Genomic DNA, 19,658 nt, shown 5'->3' on the forward strand with positions numbered 1-19,658 from the left:
GTATCCTCAATAAAGCTCAAGATATTCTCAATGAATGCTCTTTGTGTGTGTGTGCGTTTAAAAAAAAAAAAGTATGGGTCTCGTGTCTCATGCGTTCCTTCATGCTTCATTTTGTTTTTACAACAAACATTCTGGATTTTCATCATTGAGAATATCAAATAATGTCAACTAATCCGGGTTTAGAGAAAATCCATTATTCCAGATGCAAACATTTTTAAGGCATCATTTGATTGCAGTGAAGCGAATGGCAGTTTCTTATAAGTGGAATATCATTAAATACTTTTAAATGCAATACAATGTATGTATGCACACTTTTGTGTGTGTATCTCAATTTCTCTCTTTAAATAACCTACTATGAGGCTATATCTCCCTAATACTGATGTTAGTTGGAGACAATTTGCTGCTAATAAAAGAACAGAGGCATTGGCTGAAGACAAATCTGTGACATAATTATAGCTGGGATTAATCTCATCAGGGTCATAACTATAAGAGGCGGATGTCCTATAAATCCTGGGTCTCGCCCCTGAGCTGCTTCATTTGCCCAGGTTTAATTACTAGGTTCCTTATGATTGGGTGTTTGATTTTAAACACAAGGTCAGTTGCACACCAGCACAACCCCTGATACAAATCCTGTGGGTACTGAACAGAAAATGAATGTCCTGTGCAAAACCATTTCCCTCCAGTTAGCCTGAATAATTTTTTTAATATAAAGTTTGTTATTAATGTTCACTGCATTGCTGGTTTCTGTATCCTGTGGAATCCAGATATTAGAGAGGTTGGGTAGAGTAATTTTAAGCATTCGTTTTCAGCGTGTGGGAGACTTTTTTTCTAGTTATTAATTATTGTTCACTCCTAAAATTCAATTTGAATTAGAATATCACGATGGATGCGTGAACCAATGAGGTTTGTGCAGTTTCTTCTTTTCCTAAGTCGTGCTCATGTAATGAACAAACGTTTTTGTGTACGCAACAAACCCGAATGGAAAGGAGACAATTTTGAGTCAATACAACTTAAAATCACCATGATATCAAAATGGACAATTCTTCTTCTTTTTTAAAAAAATTTTTTAAATCTTTTTTATTATTGCAATATTTAATATAAACGATTTATCCATGCATATTTTTTTATTTTTTTATTCATGTGCCCTTGTAATCTTTAATTAAAATAACTTCCCCTCCCTCTTGCAGTGACATCTCTTCTCTGATGACGAGTTAATTGGTGCAAGGGCGGGACAACCTGTCACTCACATGACATCACAGCAAGAGCAAACCACAACCATCAGATCAATTCCCGATGGACAAAATAAAGTTCCGCCCGACATTTATTCTTGTTTGAGAAGCCATTTCACACAGGTGGGAAACAGAGATCACATGACTGGATCACACGAGGGAGAGAGGGAGTCACATTCCACTAGACAGGATGTATGGACTACTTTTATGGTACCTTTATGCGAGTTTCACAGTTACAATCACCATCTTCTCATCCTTGGGTTTCACAGATAAAATGTCATATAGTTTGGAAGAAAGTAAGGGTGAGTAAATGGAAATGGTAAATGGTCAATTTATTTTGAGCCAATTATTTCTTTCAAATTGCTCCTGCAATTTGAAAATAAGAGCAATATTTTAAGAAGAACATTAAATCATATTATTTGAGCCCTAATATTTTGAGGAAATAGTAATTTCTTTATAATTTAAAAAAATATATATTTTTATGTTACTGTCCCTTTAGGGATTCATACCGTATTTCATTATTTTCATAAAAATGTTCTCAAAATAGGGTTTTGAGGATTCTCACAATATTGCAAAACTAGTGGTGCTGATTCTGGCTAAGAAAGCTGCAGGTGTTAATATGTGCTGATGGCAATAAAAAAAGATTCTGCCTCAGCATCACTCATCTGTTATATTCAGAAGGTGAATCTTCTTTCCCACCCTGATTTAATTTCACACATACATTTATTAATCTCACATGACCTACTCCAGACCCCAGTCTCTCAGCATCTTTGAGTTAGTCACACTCTGTGTGTAAAGAATTAGGCCTCTGACTCAGAGTCCATTCCCCCTGTAAGCCTGAGTGAAATTCAAAATGACTTTGTCCAATTCATTGACTTTCTAAAATTGAGGAAACAGTCAAATATTTATGCCGACCACAGCAAAAAAAGAAAAAGAGCAAGAGATAAAGAATAAAACCCTTTGAATAGGCTATTTTCTCTTATAATGGCCAGCCGTTTTGTGCTGCTCTGGTTTTGTGCCAACTCATCTAACTCTTTATAGTGCTAGGACAACCCATTACCATTCTATACTATCTTTTTGCACAAGGAACACCTTAGCATAGTGCCGGCCAAGCAACTACCTATTTTTAGTAACTAATGACTTAACATTCAGGGACTCTTGAAAAACTATTATAGCAATTTTTTGTGATTTTTCCATCTATTACTTCTCCAAAGAAACTTGTCATATAAAATTAAATTATTAGCATGATCTCTGTTAGGTTCTCGTGTCTGTGTCGTCTTATTCTTCACCTTGAGTATGTAAAATACATAACAGGTACTTACTAATTATTGGGGTGTGTATGGATTTGGAATTGTCAAGATACTGTCATGGACACATTATTTAAAAAGGGTTGTTGCTCCAATGCTCTAATTGAGACTCCTTAAAATCCTTAATGTGTTGACTGGTTTGAGGAAAGGGACTCTTGGAAAACTGTGGTGGCTCATTACACAACCCACAGAAAATTATGAAATATAAGAGTTTGTCTTTCATAATGGATGCCAATTGACATTTTTTTTTAATTTCATCAGCAATCATGAGGCAAAAGCAGCTTTCAAACAAAATACATTTGAAGGTTTTGACAGGCTCTTGTCAGTTTGCTGTCTACCTGAAGCTTCTAAAATCCAGGTGACGGAAGATGATGTATTCATCATTAATATTCACATCTGAATTTTATCTCGTCATACATCACTTCAGCCAACTCTCAATATTTCAATAATCGTTATAGTAAGCTAATCTCTGTTGATAATTGTTAATGAACAAATAAATAACAAATTTAGGGCGACCTCAGTGACCTTTTTTCATTTAAGTTTTGAGAGTAATTTCCTCTTACCCTCATGAGATGAGAGCAGCTTGGGGCTAATTAGGGCAGAAATCATTCACACAGACTAGAAATGATTTGTTTCTGTCTCAGAATTGCTTTAAGACAGACTAATGAGTCACTTTGTCAATGTTGTCTTTATTTAAAGACATTAGGTTGTGAGTTATTAGGTTGTGTGTGTGTGTGTGTGTGTGTATGTGTGTGTGTGTGTGTGTGTGTGTGTGTGTGTGTGTGTGTTAGTCACAGTAAACTCTCTGAAGTAAAAGCTGTGATAAGATTCAGATGCTCAATATCACAAAGCACATGCAGACACAATTTATTTTTATGCTTTTGTGTTTATCTGTAATGCCATTTGAATTGATATTTTATTTAATTATCATTTTTTGGTCCCGCAGTTACACGCAGCAGAAAACAAGTACACAAAATACTATTGTCATTGTGTCTCTGTTTTATATGAAGGGATATTCATATAATATCCCTATCTTGGCCAGGACACTCCTGTAAATGAGATTTTAATCTCAGTGATGTTCTATCATAGCATTTGCAAAGAGATTTTCTGGCTTTATTCTAAATTTGTAAAACTATGTAAAACCTAATGCTCAAAATAAATAATTAAACGTATTTGTGTCCGCCCTCTGCGGGATGGCGTTCAAGTCGACTCTACCCACCAAAGCCTGCCGGACCACTTCAGTGTTGATCGGCCGCGAGTACGCTTCCGCCGGTCAAGCTGTATCCGCGTTACACACCATGGCGGTCCTCCAGATGCATCAGGCCAACCTTCTCCGCTCCCTGGATGAGGCTGGCCCGACTACGGAGCGTGCTAGGACTTGAGGAGCTCGACGGATTTGGCTCTCAGAGCTACTAAAACCGCAGCCCAGGCCATTGGACGCAACATGGCCTCCCTCACCGTCACGGAGCGTCACCTGTGCCTTACGCTGTCTGATATGTCAGACTCTGACCGCGCCACCTTTCTGGACGCTCCCGTGTCACCGACTGGTCTCTTCGGTCCCTCGGTGAAGGGCTTAGCGGAGCGTCAGCGCTCGCGCTCCACGAGCCGCCACAGGCCGCCTCCCGCCCGGGGACCCAGGCCCAAGCTCGCGCCGAACTTTGAGCCTTCTAAGTCTTCCTAGCCCCCCTAGGAAGGCGCCGATGGTTAAGTCCCGCTGCGGCCCGACCGCCATCGAAATTGGCACGACCCGCTCTCTCAGTTCCCTCAACAGAGGCGATTCGAAGAGTGTATTTAGCAGCCAACGAGTCAGTTCCTCAACTCGCTCGCCTGCACACAAACGCCGTTCTCACGGCGACCCACATAAATCTCAAAAAGAGCATTATGTCTGGTCATATTCCGGCTCAGGCCGAAGGTGTTTTAAATGTAGGAAATGTGCCCACTACCCAGTGCCCACCCCTACACATAAACACTACCCCCTCTGTGAGTCACACTCATCCAGGGTCGAAAACAATAAAGCTGGCTCATGCCGCTCGACAGCTAAGTGTAGAAAAAGTGCCCACTACCCAGTGTTCACCCCTACACATAGGCATTACCCACGCAGTGTCTCACACCACCCCGGGGTCCATATCAGTCAAACCGGCTCATGCCGTTCATGTTTTAAGTGTAGGAAATGTGCCCACTATACAGTGCTCACCCCTACCTACTGTATGAACACAACTGTATCTGTGTTACGCACACACATAATGCCCCAGTGTATGAACCCAGCTCACGCTGGCGGTGTTTCAGGGGTAAATCACGTGTCTGCCACACAACGCACACACTTTCTGAAAAGCACCCCGTGCCTCATGCCGCGAGCTCACACAGCCTCGTTTGCAACGCAACACCTTCCCGTTTCTGCGACCGAGATGTTAGTTACAAAGCCGCCGCACGAAGTGCCGACTGCCCCATTGAATGTGAGCCTGGTGAACGAAGTACGTCATCATGGCCGGGTCCCCGAGTCCCTGAATATCAGCGACCGGAGCCCAGATTTCATTCTACCCCTGGCCATTCACGCGAAAGCGTGGGAATCGATTCCAGGAGTCTCAAAATGGGTGCTAGAGATAGCGAAACAGGGCTCCATGGGCGATTCCGCTGAGGAGGGACCTACTGTCTCAGGCCGGGGGCTCAGTTTGGCACCCTTACCCCGAACTGTGGGCCCTACATGCGTGGGCGATCAATTATTACCATTTACCACCTCAGTGAGTGCTACTTGTCTGGAATTTGGGCCTAATTACTAAGGTCATCCTCAAACCAAGGCATGGATCCCGAAGGTGCTTGTGACCCCGTTTAGAGCGCAAGTCATTTACCTGTCAGCCCTCCCTGCGTCCGACAGCGAGGGATGGGGTTAATTTTCTCTGCCCAGTAAGGGCTTTGAGGATTTATGTGGAATGTTCTGCTGCCTTCAGGCAGACAGAGCAGCTTTTTATTTCCTTCGGTGGCCGCGTTAAAGGGCTAGCCATCTCGAAACAGGCCCTGTCTAGATGGATAGTAGACACTATTGCGTCGGCTTATGCATCCAAGGGCTTGGATTGCCCTTTGGGTGTCAGGGCCCACTCAACTAGAGGCATGGCCTCGTTGTGGGCTTGGACAAGTGGGGTCTCATTTCAAGACATTTGTATGGCGGCAGGCTGGGCCTCCCCGTCTACATTTGTAAGGTTCTATAACCTGGAAGTGCCCGCCTTGCAGGTTAGGCTGTTCTCAGTCTAATTATGCTACATTAACGCGCCTGACCAACTTAGTTTGCTCAGACCGTTGATATGTTTGCAGCGTCCTATGGGCCTATGCAGTTTCAAGGTTGATATATTGCCTTAACTGTACATATGTGTAAGCACCTATCTTCATAACACCGAGTCGTCCCTCCCCGTTCTGCCGCTTATGCGACTATTCCACTTTTACATGAGCCCCGGGTATACTGCCCTTGGGACATTAGTGTTGGAATCTAGCACGCACAGCGTTTTACATGGGGTTCCCGTAACGTAAGCTAAACTTACGCAACACGAGAGTACTCTCGTAAAAGAACGACACTTGGTTACTAACGTAACATCGGTTCTCTCTAGAGAGGGAACGAGTGTTGCGTAACCTGCCGTGCTTGTGCTGCGTTATGGTTTCGCTTCCAGTCGACTGAAATCATAGAGCAACCTAAGCGATGGGTATTTATAGGCTTAGGCCACACCCATTTTGGCGGGTCATGACGTAGCGCAGGGAAGGCTTCCCATTGGCGCTGGAGTCATGCCAGACGCACTGATAGGTTGCAGCAGTTGCTGCAGAGCAGCTAATGGGCGCGCAAGCTGCCTCGCCTATGTCTGCCTGCTGCAGCAAATGCGTTTTAAATTATAAAAAAATTAAGGATAATTTTTTGCTTCAATATTCTCGAGAAAAGGAGTTTTCCCGTAGCGTAAGCTAAACTTACGCAACACTCGTTCCCTCTCTAGAGAGAACCGAGGTTACGTTAGTAACCGAGTGTCGTTTTACGTCACCAGAAAATACATTCGCATAATCCCTGCTAGTTGTACGTTGTCCTCCCGCGAACAACTTGTCCCGCCTTCAAACTTTTAATTTTACTGACAACTGCTTCTCAAATCTCTGAGTTCAACGCAGGATTCACAAAACGCTTGCTCTTGAAAGATGGGTTAGTACTCTGTTTATTTGGAACATCTTGCTCCTCAGAATCACAACCTGTAAGTATGAATAATAATTGATGTATATATTTTCTACTAGGTGTTTAAAATACGTAGTTTTGTGTTTTATATTGTGTAAGTGTCCAGCTAACTGGATTACTCACGTTATGACTGTCTTACTGAAATAGTTCTGCAAATCAGCTGTGGGCCATACTGCCTAAAACTGTGTCTAATGCAGATTGTCTGTCGTTCTTACTACTTTGAGTAAAGATAAAGGATGGAGCAAGATTTGTTTTGCAAACTTTAATGTTACATCAGTCATTCACGTTAGTGCTCGGCTAACATATTCACCGTTATTGATACAGTTAATGCAGTTCTCGCATGTGCACTGCAATAAATTAGAAATGTAAACATGTTTGTTTGGACATACACTTGTTAATGCTGATGGTGAGAAATTACAGTTGAAACATCTCCTAATGTACCTCAAACTGAGCACCTTATCACTGAGAAACATCCTGCTCAAGTCGTGCTTGCGATGGAGGTTCGGGTTGAATAAGTAGTTCATCCAATGTTTCATAATCGGACTAGGATAGATACGGTAAAATCAACGTCATCGTTAGGGTCTTTACTGTGTGTACAATAGCCAGAGCCGATCCTTACCTCCCTGGGGCCCTAAGCAAAATTCTGTTTAGGGGCCCTCATACCTGACCCATGAGCCATGAACCATTTGCCATTGCCACACAGTCACACCTGACACCCCAGTGTTCCCACTAGAATCCCTCCTTTAACTAGTTCTAGTGAAAATGTAATTCCTGATATCAGAAGACATTGTTACTAGTAAAAAGTTCATTCTTAATATCAAGAATTCACATTTTAAATAGTACAAATTGAATTATTGATATCAAAAATGCATATCCTGTGAATGAATAAAAGCTAAAATGGCGCCATAGCATGTCACTGTGTTTTAAATGATAAAAGTAATTCTTGATACTTGATGGTTATTATTTACTGAGGGATGTGCATCCATATTGACCAGAATCTCCAGCCAATCAACATTTTAAATTCAATGGAGCCTATCAATAGTCAATGTCAATACATGGCTTTCATTATTGCATTAGTGCAGAGTTGTAACTAAACCTTGACTGAGCGACTAGATAATCATCGTCTTGTTTTAAAACTATAATCCCGACAGATGTTTCTGTTGGAAAGTGCACGTTTCATTTCATGCACGCGCATATGAACGCGTGACGCGGTTATCTTTTCCGAGCTGCAGTTTATAAACAAACACCGTTGTCCTTTGTCGTTTATTAAGCATAATAAATCAACTCACATCAACTTAACTTTAGCCTACTGGTCTTTGCTGACTTCAAACTTCAAGACTTCAGAACACAAGTCTACCTGAACTGTTGCCGCAATTAACTCTCATGGTGTTTTTTTCTCTCTCTTTTCGTGACCAGAAGGATAGTTCCGCTTCATTTTGTCATCGATATTGTAAACATTGATTGACGCGCTTTGACACGAGGGGGAGGCGGGGCCTTGAGTAATTTGCGGGGCCCTACGCACCTTGCGTAGTGTGCGTATAGGGCTGATCGGCTCTGCAATAGCTGAGCTTTAGGAAGCCTCCGGAGCTGAAGTTAATGGTAATGGGCATTTTGTTTCCGATGTGTGCTGCAAGCGGTAGACCAATCACTACAGACTGGGCCATCTGGCCAATCAGAGAGGATTAGCTTGCGGAAAGGAGGGATTTAAAGAGACTGATTCATCCAATGAGTCGTTTGATAATCACTGAAAAATTTGGTGATGTGCACTGTATATTATGAGAAAATTAAAGTGTTTTTTGACCCTTGATGCATGTAAACCTGTTGTAGGAGACCTCAAACAAAATTAGAAGCCTTTAAAATAGCATAATAGGGGCACTTTATTTTTTTTTATTTTTTTTATACTTGTCAAATGAAACGGTGCCTTCAGGCATCTCAATTTCATTCATTTTAAATTACAGCAACAGCTTGACATCTCTAAACGCAATTATAATAGAAAGAAAGAAAGAAGTTTCAGGATTTATGTCATTTTAACACCTCAATCAATCAAGCTGTGTAACTTGTGTTCACACTTCAAAGTGCAGTTGTAGTCATTCTTTTTTCTCTCAGAGACTGCACTTCCTGTGCCAGCTGATGAATTTAAACCTGCCACGGTAGCTGCTGATACAGTTCTACTCTGCAGTCATTGAATTCATCCTCTGCAATTATACTATCAGGATGTACCTCAGAACATTAAGCAAGGATAATCATGTGCATTTGATCTGATATAATTTTATAAGGTTATAAATGCATTATATGAATGTTTGAGTGTCTTTATTCTAGATTTAAACTGAGAGAGTGAGTCTTAGCCCCGAACATTATCAGGAAGGCTATTCCAGAGTTTAGGAGCCACAAAACGCTCTCCCTCCTTTAGTGGACTTAGATATCCTAGGCAAAACCAGAAGCCCAGAGTTTTGTGACCTTAAAGACGTCTTGGATTGTAAGGCAATAGAAGATCAGGTAAGTACACAAGAGCTAAACCATTAAGGGCCTTATAAGTCAGTAGCAATACTTTGTAGTTGATATGGAACTTAATAACCAGAGATGATAAAATAATACATGATGTTTTATTAACAAAGTTCGGGAGGAGCACGTTCAGATAATTAACCCTAAATGAACACAAGAGGAGCGCACTCAGTTAATCAATCAATTGCCAAAAGAAGAGGTAAATATACAGCAGACTTACAGCATCCCTCCACCACCCCTTCTCCTCACTTTTAGTCCTAACCACTCTTACAATAACCGGGTAGTTAAATGGTACCAGTGTACCATTTACAACAAATGGTACACTGGGTTCGGGCCAAATTCCGAGCTCGGAGCACTCCCCCTGGACAACACGTCAAATACGCATAACCTTTACTCCACTTAATTACATGTAAGTGTGAACTCGTGAAATGACAATAGGCCTATATTCAGATTATGTGTGTGCTTGTGTATGACCGTAAAGCCTTTTTTCTATTAGGTTGTCTTGCACTCAAAAAATAGATTGTTGGATTTAGTTAAAGAAGTGGTGTCAAGTAGTTCCAAGTTGTAAGAACTAAATGAAGTATATATCACTTTTGATTTGAAACTAACTAACTACCTGCAATGGTTTGGGGGGATGGTGTTATTTTATGCAACACCCCTAGTCTTTCTGAGAATTCTCTGGGGTTTATATTAACCACAGAGGAGCCTTTTTACAGTACAGTTGAACACCATACTGGGGCGTTAGGTCCCAGTCAGATCACAGGATGACCACCCACTGCTGGCCTTACTAACACCTATTCCAGTAGCCACCTAGTTTTCCCAGGAGGTCTCCCATCCAGATACTGACCAGGATCAAACCTGCTTAGCTTTAATGGATGTTCAGGTTGATAGCTGCTGGCTTGTGCGTCTCCTTAAGCGTATCTTATACACATACATCTGGCCTGTAGCTTTCAATGGCATTTAGTTGCTCATCTCAACTATTTGTTGCACAAAGGAACATCTGATGAAGAATGGACGATGGGTCATTAAATTATCATTAGAAAGATAATGCACACATAATGGTAATGCAGCCACAACGCGAAATTGAGTTTTATGAACAGTAAAGCCCGCCTCCTTTGATTTGATTGGCTCATACATTTTGACACTGACAGTCGTCGTAAGACCGTTGCACTGAGCCTGAGCACACTTATTAATTTTGATATTTGGAATGAATTTTGGTTTTGTGTGTTTTATTGACTGAACTTTTATTGTTGTTGAATAATGTAGTTTTGTATTTTTACTTGTTGGGACCCCAAGTGTAGCCGCTGCTAATGGGGATCCAAATAAAAAAAATTGACAAATAAACGTAGGACCAGTTTCAAAGACAGGGCTAGATTTGTTACGAACTGCTCCGAGACAAGAAGGTTGAGGATCCAAATGCAGTTTATTTAAAGTGTTATTCAGAATTGCAGTCAAAATCCAGGCAAAGGTCATACACAGGCAGGCAATCCAACAAACAGACAAATCCAGAGGGAGAGGCAAAAACAGGAAAACCAGGACACGGGCAGAGATCAAGAACCAGGAATAACAACAAAGGAAATGCTCAGAAAAGCAGTGGAATAACGTACAAGACTTCGCAGGGAATAATGAGGTGAACCAGGCTTATATAGGGTGAACTAAACAATATAATGAGACACAGGTGAATGTGATAATCAGGGATGAGTCCGGGCAGTGAATTATGGGAAATGTAGTTGTGAGTGAATCATGATAGTCTGGTGTGGAGTGCCCTCTGGTGGCTTTCAAGGGCACTCCAGCTGGTGACCATTACATAGCCCCCCCTCAAAAGAGCGGCTTCCAGACGCTCTAAACTTGTCCAGGAGGGAGGTGGAGCGGAGGCGGACCCGGGGGCGGGATGGTGGGCCAGGCCCGTGGAGCGGATAACGACCTGGAGACTGCGGCAAGACGGGAGGCCAGGGCGGATCAGGCTGTGCAGGCGACCAGGGCGGATCAGGCTGTGCAGGCGACCAGGGCGGATCAGGCTGTGCAGGCGACCAGGGCGGATCAGGCTGTGCAGGCGACCAGGGCGGATCAGGCTGTGCAGGCGACCAGGGCGGATCAGGCTGTGCAGGCGACCATCTTGTACGGAGACACTGGATCGGCAGAAGTGACGTGAACAGTCTCTGGATCGGCAGAAGTGACGTGAACAGGCTCTGGCTCGGCAGACGTAACGTGAAGCTCTGGCTCGGCAGACGTAACGTGAAGCTCTGGCTCTGGCTCGGCAGGACTGACGTGAAGCTCTGGCTCTGGCTCGGCAGGACTGACGTGAAGCTCTGGCTCGGCAGGACTGACGTGAAGCTCTGGCTCTGGCTCGGCAGGACTGACGTGAAGCTCTGGCTCTGGCTCGGCAGGACTGACGTGAAGCTCTGGCTCGGCAGGACTGACGTGAAGCTCTGGCTCTGGCTCGGCAGGACTGACGTGAAGCTCTGGCTCTGGCTCGGCAGGACTGACGTGAAGCTCTGGCTCTGGCTCGGCAGGACTGACGTGAAGCTCTGGCTCTGCAGAACTGAACCCTAGAACGATGGCCCTCTTGGCAGCGCGTGCAGACATAAGCGGGGGATCAGCCACGCTGGAAACCGGTCCTGTACGTCCATAGACCGATCCAGTGGCTGGCAAGATGTCATGATTCCCAGGTCGGACGGGCGAGACGTGAACTGACTCTGGCTGGGCAGACTGGACGTGGAGCTGTGAAGACCCTGGACTGGACGCGGCCAGCGGTGAGGGCTCTGGGGGTACTGTGAGCTTGCAGGGTGTTTCATCAGCCAAGCCCACAGTAAATGTCATACCGCTCAAGGAGAGGGCCAGGTCGACATACCCTTCTAGAGTCCAGCCGGTATAGTCCTCCGGCATCAATTGAGCAACGTCATCATCCAGCCCGCTCAAAAACAGGTCCATGAGGGAACGAGGGTTACATACGTAACCCGAGACGTTTTTAGGAGTACTCATTGATGAAAAATTTAAATGGAAGTCACACATAGCTTATGTAAGAAATAAAATTTGTAAAAACATTGCCGTTTTGAGTAAAGTAAAGTTTATGTTAAATTATAAGGCAATGAGAATCCTATATTGTTCCTTTATTTTGCCATATTTGATGTATTGTTTGGAGGTATGGGGTAATTCTTATTTCACTAATTTAATGCCCTTATTTATTTTGCAAAAAAAGGGCTATAAGAATAATTAATGGAGTTGCTCCAAGAGAACATACTATAAGACTGTTTCTGAGGTCAGGACTACTCAAATTGAAGGACTTGGTTGCTTTACAAACTTTATTAGTTGTTCATAAAGCAAAACACTGCCTGTTCCCGCATGGACTGCAAACACTTTTTACTGTAAATAGTGAGACAAGCAGAAGAAATAATGACTTTAAACAGCCTTTTGCTGGAAATACCCTCAAACAAATGTGTGTTTAAGTTCCTGGTGTGAAAAATTGGAATTTTCTAGAAAATGATCTAAAATTATGTTCAAATATTCTTCAATTTAAATATAGTTTCAAAGATGAATGTGAAAATTGTTAAAACTATAACAACAATGATGGTCTCGTCGTTGTTTTCGTTGCCAGAGTTGTCATCATTGTATAATTTTTGTTTTAGTTTTTGTCTGTTTGGTGTTGTGTAAGCAGAATTAATAATAAAAAAAAAGTAAAAAAATTAAATAAAATAAAAAGAAGAAAATTGTTCAAATTTAAAGTAGATTACATCTGGTCTGGGCTATTTTGTTATTTTTTTGGCGTTGTTATTTTTTGTCATGTCGGTGAGGCCATCTAATTTGTAACTTTCTTAATATAAGAATGGGGTAGGAGTTTATAAGATTTTTTTTTCTTCATCCTACTCCTGTTCTTCTTGTCATGGAATGTATTTTTGTTGTGTTTGTTGGATTGTTGTTGTGGCATTTCGTGTTGCATTACCATGAAAAGAGAATACATAAATAAATGAAAAAAATATCAATATCCTAATCAACATTTTCAAACAATGTAAGCTTCATAAGACTGTACATGAAAAACAATGTAAAAAAAAGTATATTTAACAGGCTACTTGATCAACAGTTAACACAACTACAAGCCAAGTATACTTTGAATACTTAATTATACTTTAAATATATCTCGATCAAAAGATTGAGTACAAGTACAGGCCAAATATACTTGGACTTTTCTCTCAGTAAGTCAAGTACACTTAAGTGTAATTTTAAGTATATTTTTGAGAAGTATATAAAATGTAGACTGAAAGTATACTTTATCATTTTTAGTCTAAAAGAAGTATACAAATAGAACTCTTGAATTAACTACTTTTTCGTAAGGGTTGTTAAGTACATGTGCTGTAAACCTGGTGCAATCTTTGCACTTTGATTACCAAGCAGCTTTTGATAATCATAAGAGATAATGGTAGACAATAGATACAGGGAAAGAACATTACTGTATTAAAAAGAAAGACTTGGTTTTATATGTGTGGTGATAAATAATTTATAGGCTCTTAGGTGTGAACATTTTACAGAGATGTTGCACAATGAAAGAATACATAGAGTGGTTCTTTATGATTAAATTAAAGTATGCTAGTTCTTACAAGATAACTGCAGAGCATTGAGGAATTGGAATTGGAGATTTAAGTTTTATTGAAAAACAATGCATTTTAATATGAACACAAAATAATACCAAAAGCATCACAGAAATCCTCCAAGATAACATTATAAATAATTATAAATAATCTCAGCACTTTACACTCGAGCCGCAATTATGTTCTATACATTAATGTGCATTTTTAAGAGGACGAACAGACAGTCTGCGGGTTAACAAAGAATGAATCCTGCTTCTAATCTCTTTAGTTTTCAATGAGTAAAGGATGGGATTCACGCAGGGTGTGATGAGGGATGACAAAGACAAGCACACCAGAACAGCATTGGAGTTCCAAAAAAGTCCAAAAAATTTAATATTGAAGATAACTAAAATTGGAATGAAGAATAAGGTCACTAACACGAGGTGTTCAATGCATGTGTACAGCGCCTTATAACGGCTCTGATTATTTTTCATTCTGAATACAGCGATCAATATACTCATGTAAGTCAAGAAAATAAAAGTCAAAGGTACAACTATGAAGAGTATACCTAAAGAAGTGCCCAAATTCCACTGGTGCATCATATCGTTGCAAGCAAGTTCTAAAACAGGAGCATAATCACAAAAATAGCTGTCGACATTAAGAGAGCCACAAAATGAGAGGGGCAGGATGGATATAGTAACAAAGATTACTACAACAACACAAAATAACCAAATTGCACCAATTATGTAAGCCATTCTGGTGTTTGTGTTTATAGACTCCTGTCTTAAAGGCAAGCAGATCGCAATGAATCTGTCATAAGAGAGAACACATATGGAAAACGACTCGAGGGATACAAAAGTATAGTAAGTGTACATTTGCACAAGGTACAATTTAAATGGCACAAAATTGTCTAGAAAAAGATGAGTCTTTATCATGCCAGGCACAAGAGAAGTGCTGAGAACAAGATCAACCAAAGCCAGATTAGCAACAGCCATGAACTTTGGGACATGCAGTCGGTGGTCATAGAAAATGATGATGATCAGAAAGACATTGCATATGACTGTGATCACATAGAGCACAGTGAGGAAAATGACATAAATTTCCTTGTACGACATTGAAATCATGCCAACAATGTAAAATCCTGCAGGCTGAATGAGGGAGTTGTTGGGGGCAGAATTGCCGTTCTGCATAGCCGTCCTTCCTTTATGACCAAGTTTCCTTGCAGCGCGCTTTGCTTTCAGTGGACGAGAAACCAGATTCCTATGAGAGACAGTCACAAACAGCTTGTGCTTTACAAATACCTAACATCTGTATTATTTGATGGCAAAAGTCATTAAAACATTCAACCAGAAATCTAACAATGAAAATGTTACATTGTGTTAATAATACATGAAAAGGTGTTGTGGTGGTTTGTGGACAACACGTTTTTGCCTCTGCTTCACAGTTCGGGATCCTTAATGAAACTTGAGAACAATTATGGGGAATATATTGTCAAATTTGTCCTCCAGAGGTGTCATTAAACAGGAAAGAACCCCCAGTATCAACTAGTCTTGAGAGAAAATACATTCATTAGTGGTTTTTGCTTCACTAATGTGAGATTATTGATGGTGTGACTAATTGCCTTAAGTGTCACTAATTAGTCTTGTTTGTTTTTGTGTTCATTTTTGTAATAACAATATAATCTCCCAGAGGGATAATATGAAGACAGCATTAAGAACTCCATATCACTCAAAGTGGGAAAATCATATAACAAAAACCTTAAAGGTAACACTTTATTTTAGGGGCAAATTCTCACTATTAGTTGCTTATTAGCATCAGAATCAAAAAAGAGCTTTATTGCCAGGTATGTTTATACATACGAGGAATTTGATTTGGTGACAGAAGCTTCAGCACAAACAGAATGACAGTGACATGACACAGATAATAAAAATAATAAAAATAAGTAAATAGGAAATAAAAATATACAAAAAAAATATTTAAAAAAAATACACAATATACAAAAATAGGCAATGGACGTTATATGTGTGTACAAGTATGTTATGTACAAATGCAAGGAAATGTATAAGTATGGTGTTTTAAATAAATAAATGTATAATAGTGTTGTGTAATGTACATCCTTATTGCCAAGTTGGGGCATTAACTGTTCATGAGATGGATTGCCTGAGGGAAGAAACTGTTCCTGGACGTTGTGTAGCTCTGTTGCGCCGACCAGACGGCAAACGTTCTAAGAGGAAGTGGCCTGTATGTGAGGGGTCCAGAATGATTTTGCCAGCCCTTCTACTCACTCTGGATGAGTACAGTTCTTGGAGAGTGGGGAGGGTTGAACCAGTGATTAGCTCAGCATTCCGGACTATCCGCTGTAATCTTCTAAGGTCTGATTTGGTGAAACAGACAGGTATAATAACTATTATTATAGACTGTTAGACTTTGCCGTAAGTTACTTGCCGTAATTTTACAGTTACCGCAAAAAAGCCCAGTAAAATACCATTTATATTATCTACGGTTAACTACTGTAATATGCACTGCATTGTGGGTATTTTTATGAAATTTACAGTAACTTACTGTATATGGGAATTTGCAGTACTTTACTGTTCACGCTAAAGCAGTAGTGCTACTGTAAATGAAGAAGACAGATTTCTTGAAGTGTGTATGCATATGGTTTAGGCATATTAAAATATCATAAGATAATGTTTTATAGTCCCCCCCCCCCCCCCGGACTAGTCCCAAAAAATTGGCAAAATCCTAACCTTTCATTTAAGTAAAAGAATTGAAAGTGGGGGGGGAAATCACATTATAAAATAAATGTTTTTCTCCAAAACACGTTGGCCACAATTATTCATACCCTTTTATTAAATACCTTTTTGCAATCTCCTTATGCCAAGATAACTGCTCTGAGTCTTCTCCTATAATGCCTGATGAGTTTGGAGAACACCTGACCAGAGATCAGAGACCATTCCTCCATACAGAATCTCTCCAGATCCTTCAGATTCCCAGATCCTTGTTGGTGCTTCTTCTCTTCAGTTCACCCCACTCATCAGGTCAGGGAACTGGGACGGTCATGGCAGAAGCTTCATTTTGTGCTCCCAAACACATTTTTGTGTTGATTTTGATGTTTGTTTTGGATCGTTGTCCTGATGGAAGATCCAACCACGGCCCATTATACGATTTCTAGCAGAAGGCGTCAGGTTTTGATTTTTTATCTGTTGATATTTGATAGAATTCACAATGCCATGTCTCTGAATAAGAAGTCCAGGATAGGCCCACAACATTAAAGATCCAATGGTATATTAAATTGTACACATGGGGTACTTTTTATCCTTGTGTTCACCAAACCCATCTAGTGTGTTTGCTGCCAAAAAGCTATTTTTTTTTTTTCATCTGACCACAGAACCCTGTGCCGTTTGAAGTTCCAGTCATGTCTGACAACTGAATATACTGGAGTTTGTTCTTGGATGAGCGAGGAGCATTTTTCTTGAAACCCTCCCAAACAACATGTGGGGATGTAGGGGTTGTTAGATTTTTTTTTAATAGGCTTTCTGACCCCAAGACTTAACTAATCTCTGCAATTCTCCATCTGTGATCCTTGGAGAGTCTTTGGCCACTCAAAATTTCATCCTCACCGTCCATTAAGACAATATAGACACACGTCCTCTTCCTGGCAGATTCGTAACATCTTTAGTTGATTGGAACTTCTTAATTATTGCCCTGATGGTCAAAATGGGGATTTTCAATTCTTTAGCTATTTTCTTACATCCACTTTCTATTTTGTGATGCTCAACAATCGTTTGCTGCACATCAGAACTATTTTCTTTGGTTTTATTCATTGTGATGGATGATTCAGGGAATTTGGCCTTTGTGCTTCCTCATATTTAAACTCCTGTGAAACAAGAAGTCATAGCTAGACAATTTCATGTTCCTAGTCACCCTGGTGTGCTAAAAAAGGTAAATATTAATGGGAATATACTTCAGAGATATTTTATTCATAAAAAATTCTAGGGGTATGAATAATTGTGGCCAACGTGTTTTGGAGAAAAACATTTATTTCATAATGTGATTTCCCCCCCATTTTCAATTATTTTACTTCAATGAAAGGTTAGATTTTTGCCAATTTTTTTAATGAAAGATCAAAAGGATAAACGATGCAGATTTATTTTTTACAGCCATTTTTGATCATATTTACCAGGGGTATGATTAATTCTGGGCACGACTGTAAATGTGTGGCGTTTTGAAGTAAGTTAACGTTAGGCCTAGCGCGTTTTCTCAAAGGCACTCTCTCGCGGTCTCTATGCCCCAGGCCCGGTTCTATGGGGGTGCTATACACCCTCAAACGCAAGCAAGAGCAGCCTCGATTGATACTGTTTATAATGTATTGGCGAAACAGATTTGCCAAACGCTCCAGTGCATATTTGTGCTTATTTGTTTTCGCGCTCTGGAGAACGCAGGAGTTTTTATTCAGCGCCGAATTATGCAAGCTCGCGAAAACTCTCATTAACAAAGTGTAGACAAGATGTAAGAGATGTGACAGTGACATACATAAATGCTGGATTCACTCTGCACAGGACCGAAATATGACATGTTAAAATAGTAATGCATTTAAAGCAATGTAAAGGCAGACTAATTAAAAAATATTCATTGCAAAATATTTTTTAAATTCTATGCCAATTATTGGTAAAACTGTCATCTGATTGTGTACTTGATCAATCTAGCAGTCATCCTAGATCTGTGAATTATCATGTTCATAACATATAGGCTAGTCATTAGCCAATAATCATTGATGAAAAATAATGTTTCTTCTATTTCTCTCTTTTCCCTGTGTCAACAGGAGCTAACTACAGCCCAAAGGCTCTTTTAAGAGCCTCAGCACTGAGCATCTTTGGCTTTGAAAGTATGTTTTGACTAACTGTCAGATGCATTATGTGATTAACATATTATAATGCATAACTTGCAGGGCTCTACACTTACATTTCTTTTTAGGAGCACTTGTGAGAATCAAGAAACATTTCTGATTATTTTCAGTTGTACACTTTTTTTCAGGATTCTTTGAATAGAAAGTTTAAAACAACAGCATTTATCTGAAATAGAAAGCACTACTGTTCAGTCAGTATTTTTTTTTTTTTTTGGTTGTTGAATGAAAATAATAATTTAATTCAGAAAGGATGCATTAAATTGACCTAAAGTGACAGTAAAAACATTTGTAATGTTACAAAAGCTTTCTATTTCAGATTTAAGTTTGAAGGGCCATAAAGTTGCTCAGTGTACCTTTAACGTAATTGTACATTCAGGCAATTAATAGAGTTCCCTAACAAGGGATGTGCAATAAAGCTATACTATTTAAACTAACTCGACTGGTAATAACTGCTGTTGCACAAGTTGTTACCTTGTCTGTCCATGAACACATTTAGATTAAATAAACTCATGACCATTTCTCACACATTTTCTCTGTTTTTTTTTTTATTTGTTTTTTTTTTCAGATTAGCCATCAGTGGTTTACCGGTATGGAGGCCAGTCAAGACCAACTGGGATGCTTTTTCATGCTTCATGCTTTTTTTGTGCAGGGCTCAAATTTCGGCGTGGGATTGCGGGTATTGCGCATAATTGTAATCATTCCCGCAGGTCTCCCATTTATAATGCGGGAAATTCCCGCAAACATTGATTCACTTTAGCATGTAGGTTGTATTAGTAAAACTGTCTGCGAGACGCAATTTCATAAACAGCGTGAGTGATTCAGCGGTGCTGCGTCTTCTATCTCTCGTCTCTCAAAATGGGTTGCACAAGGCAATCGTTAAGCGCGCTGCAGGCGGCGATAACACTCTCGCGTTTCGGGAGTCGAGATAGACGGAATTGTCACTTGCATAATCGG

At 40.4% G+C, this 19,658-nt stretch overlaps 1 protein-coding gene across 1 annotated transcript; it reads right to left on the reverse strand.

The window, feature by feature from the left end:
* Window positions 1-13,938: 13,938 nt before the first annotated feature.
* LOC309489618 (olfactory receptor 1F1-like) lies at window positions 13,939-14,988 on the reverse strand (the record flags this gene model as incomplete). The annotated part of the gene is made up of 1 exon (XM_082158479.1): window positions 13,939-14,988. One exon carries the CDS (start codon window positions 14,986-14,988, stop codon window positions 14,011-14,013), a length of 978 nt encoding a protein of 325 aa, XP_082014605.1. The 3' UTR covers window positions 13,939-14,010.
* Between the last annotated feature and the right edge of the window lie 4,670 nt (window positions 14,989-19,658).

This window comes from Leuciscus leuciscus (assembly GCF_965113295.1).
Source record: "Leuciscus leuciscus genome assembly, chromosome: 24".
Lineage (NCBI taxonomy): Eukaryota > Metazoa > Chordata > Actinopteri > Cypriniformes > Leuciscidae > Leuciscus > Leuciscus leuciscus.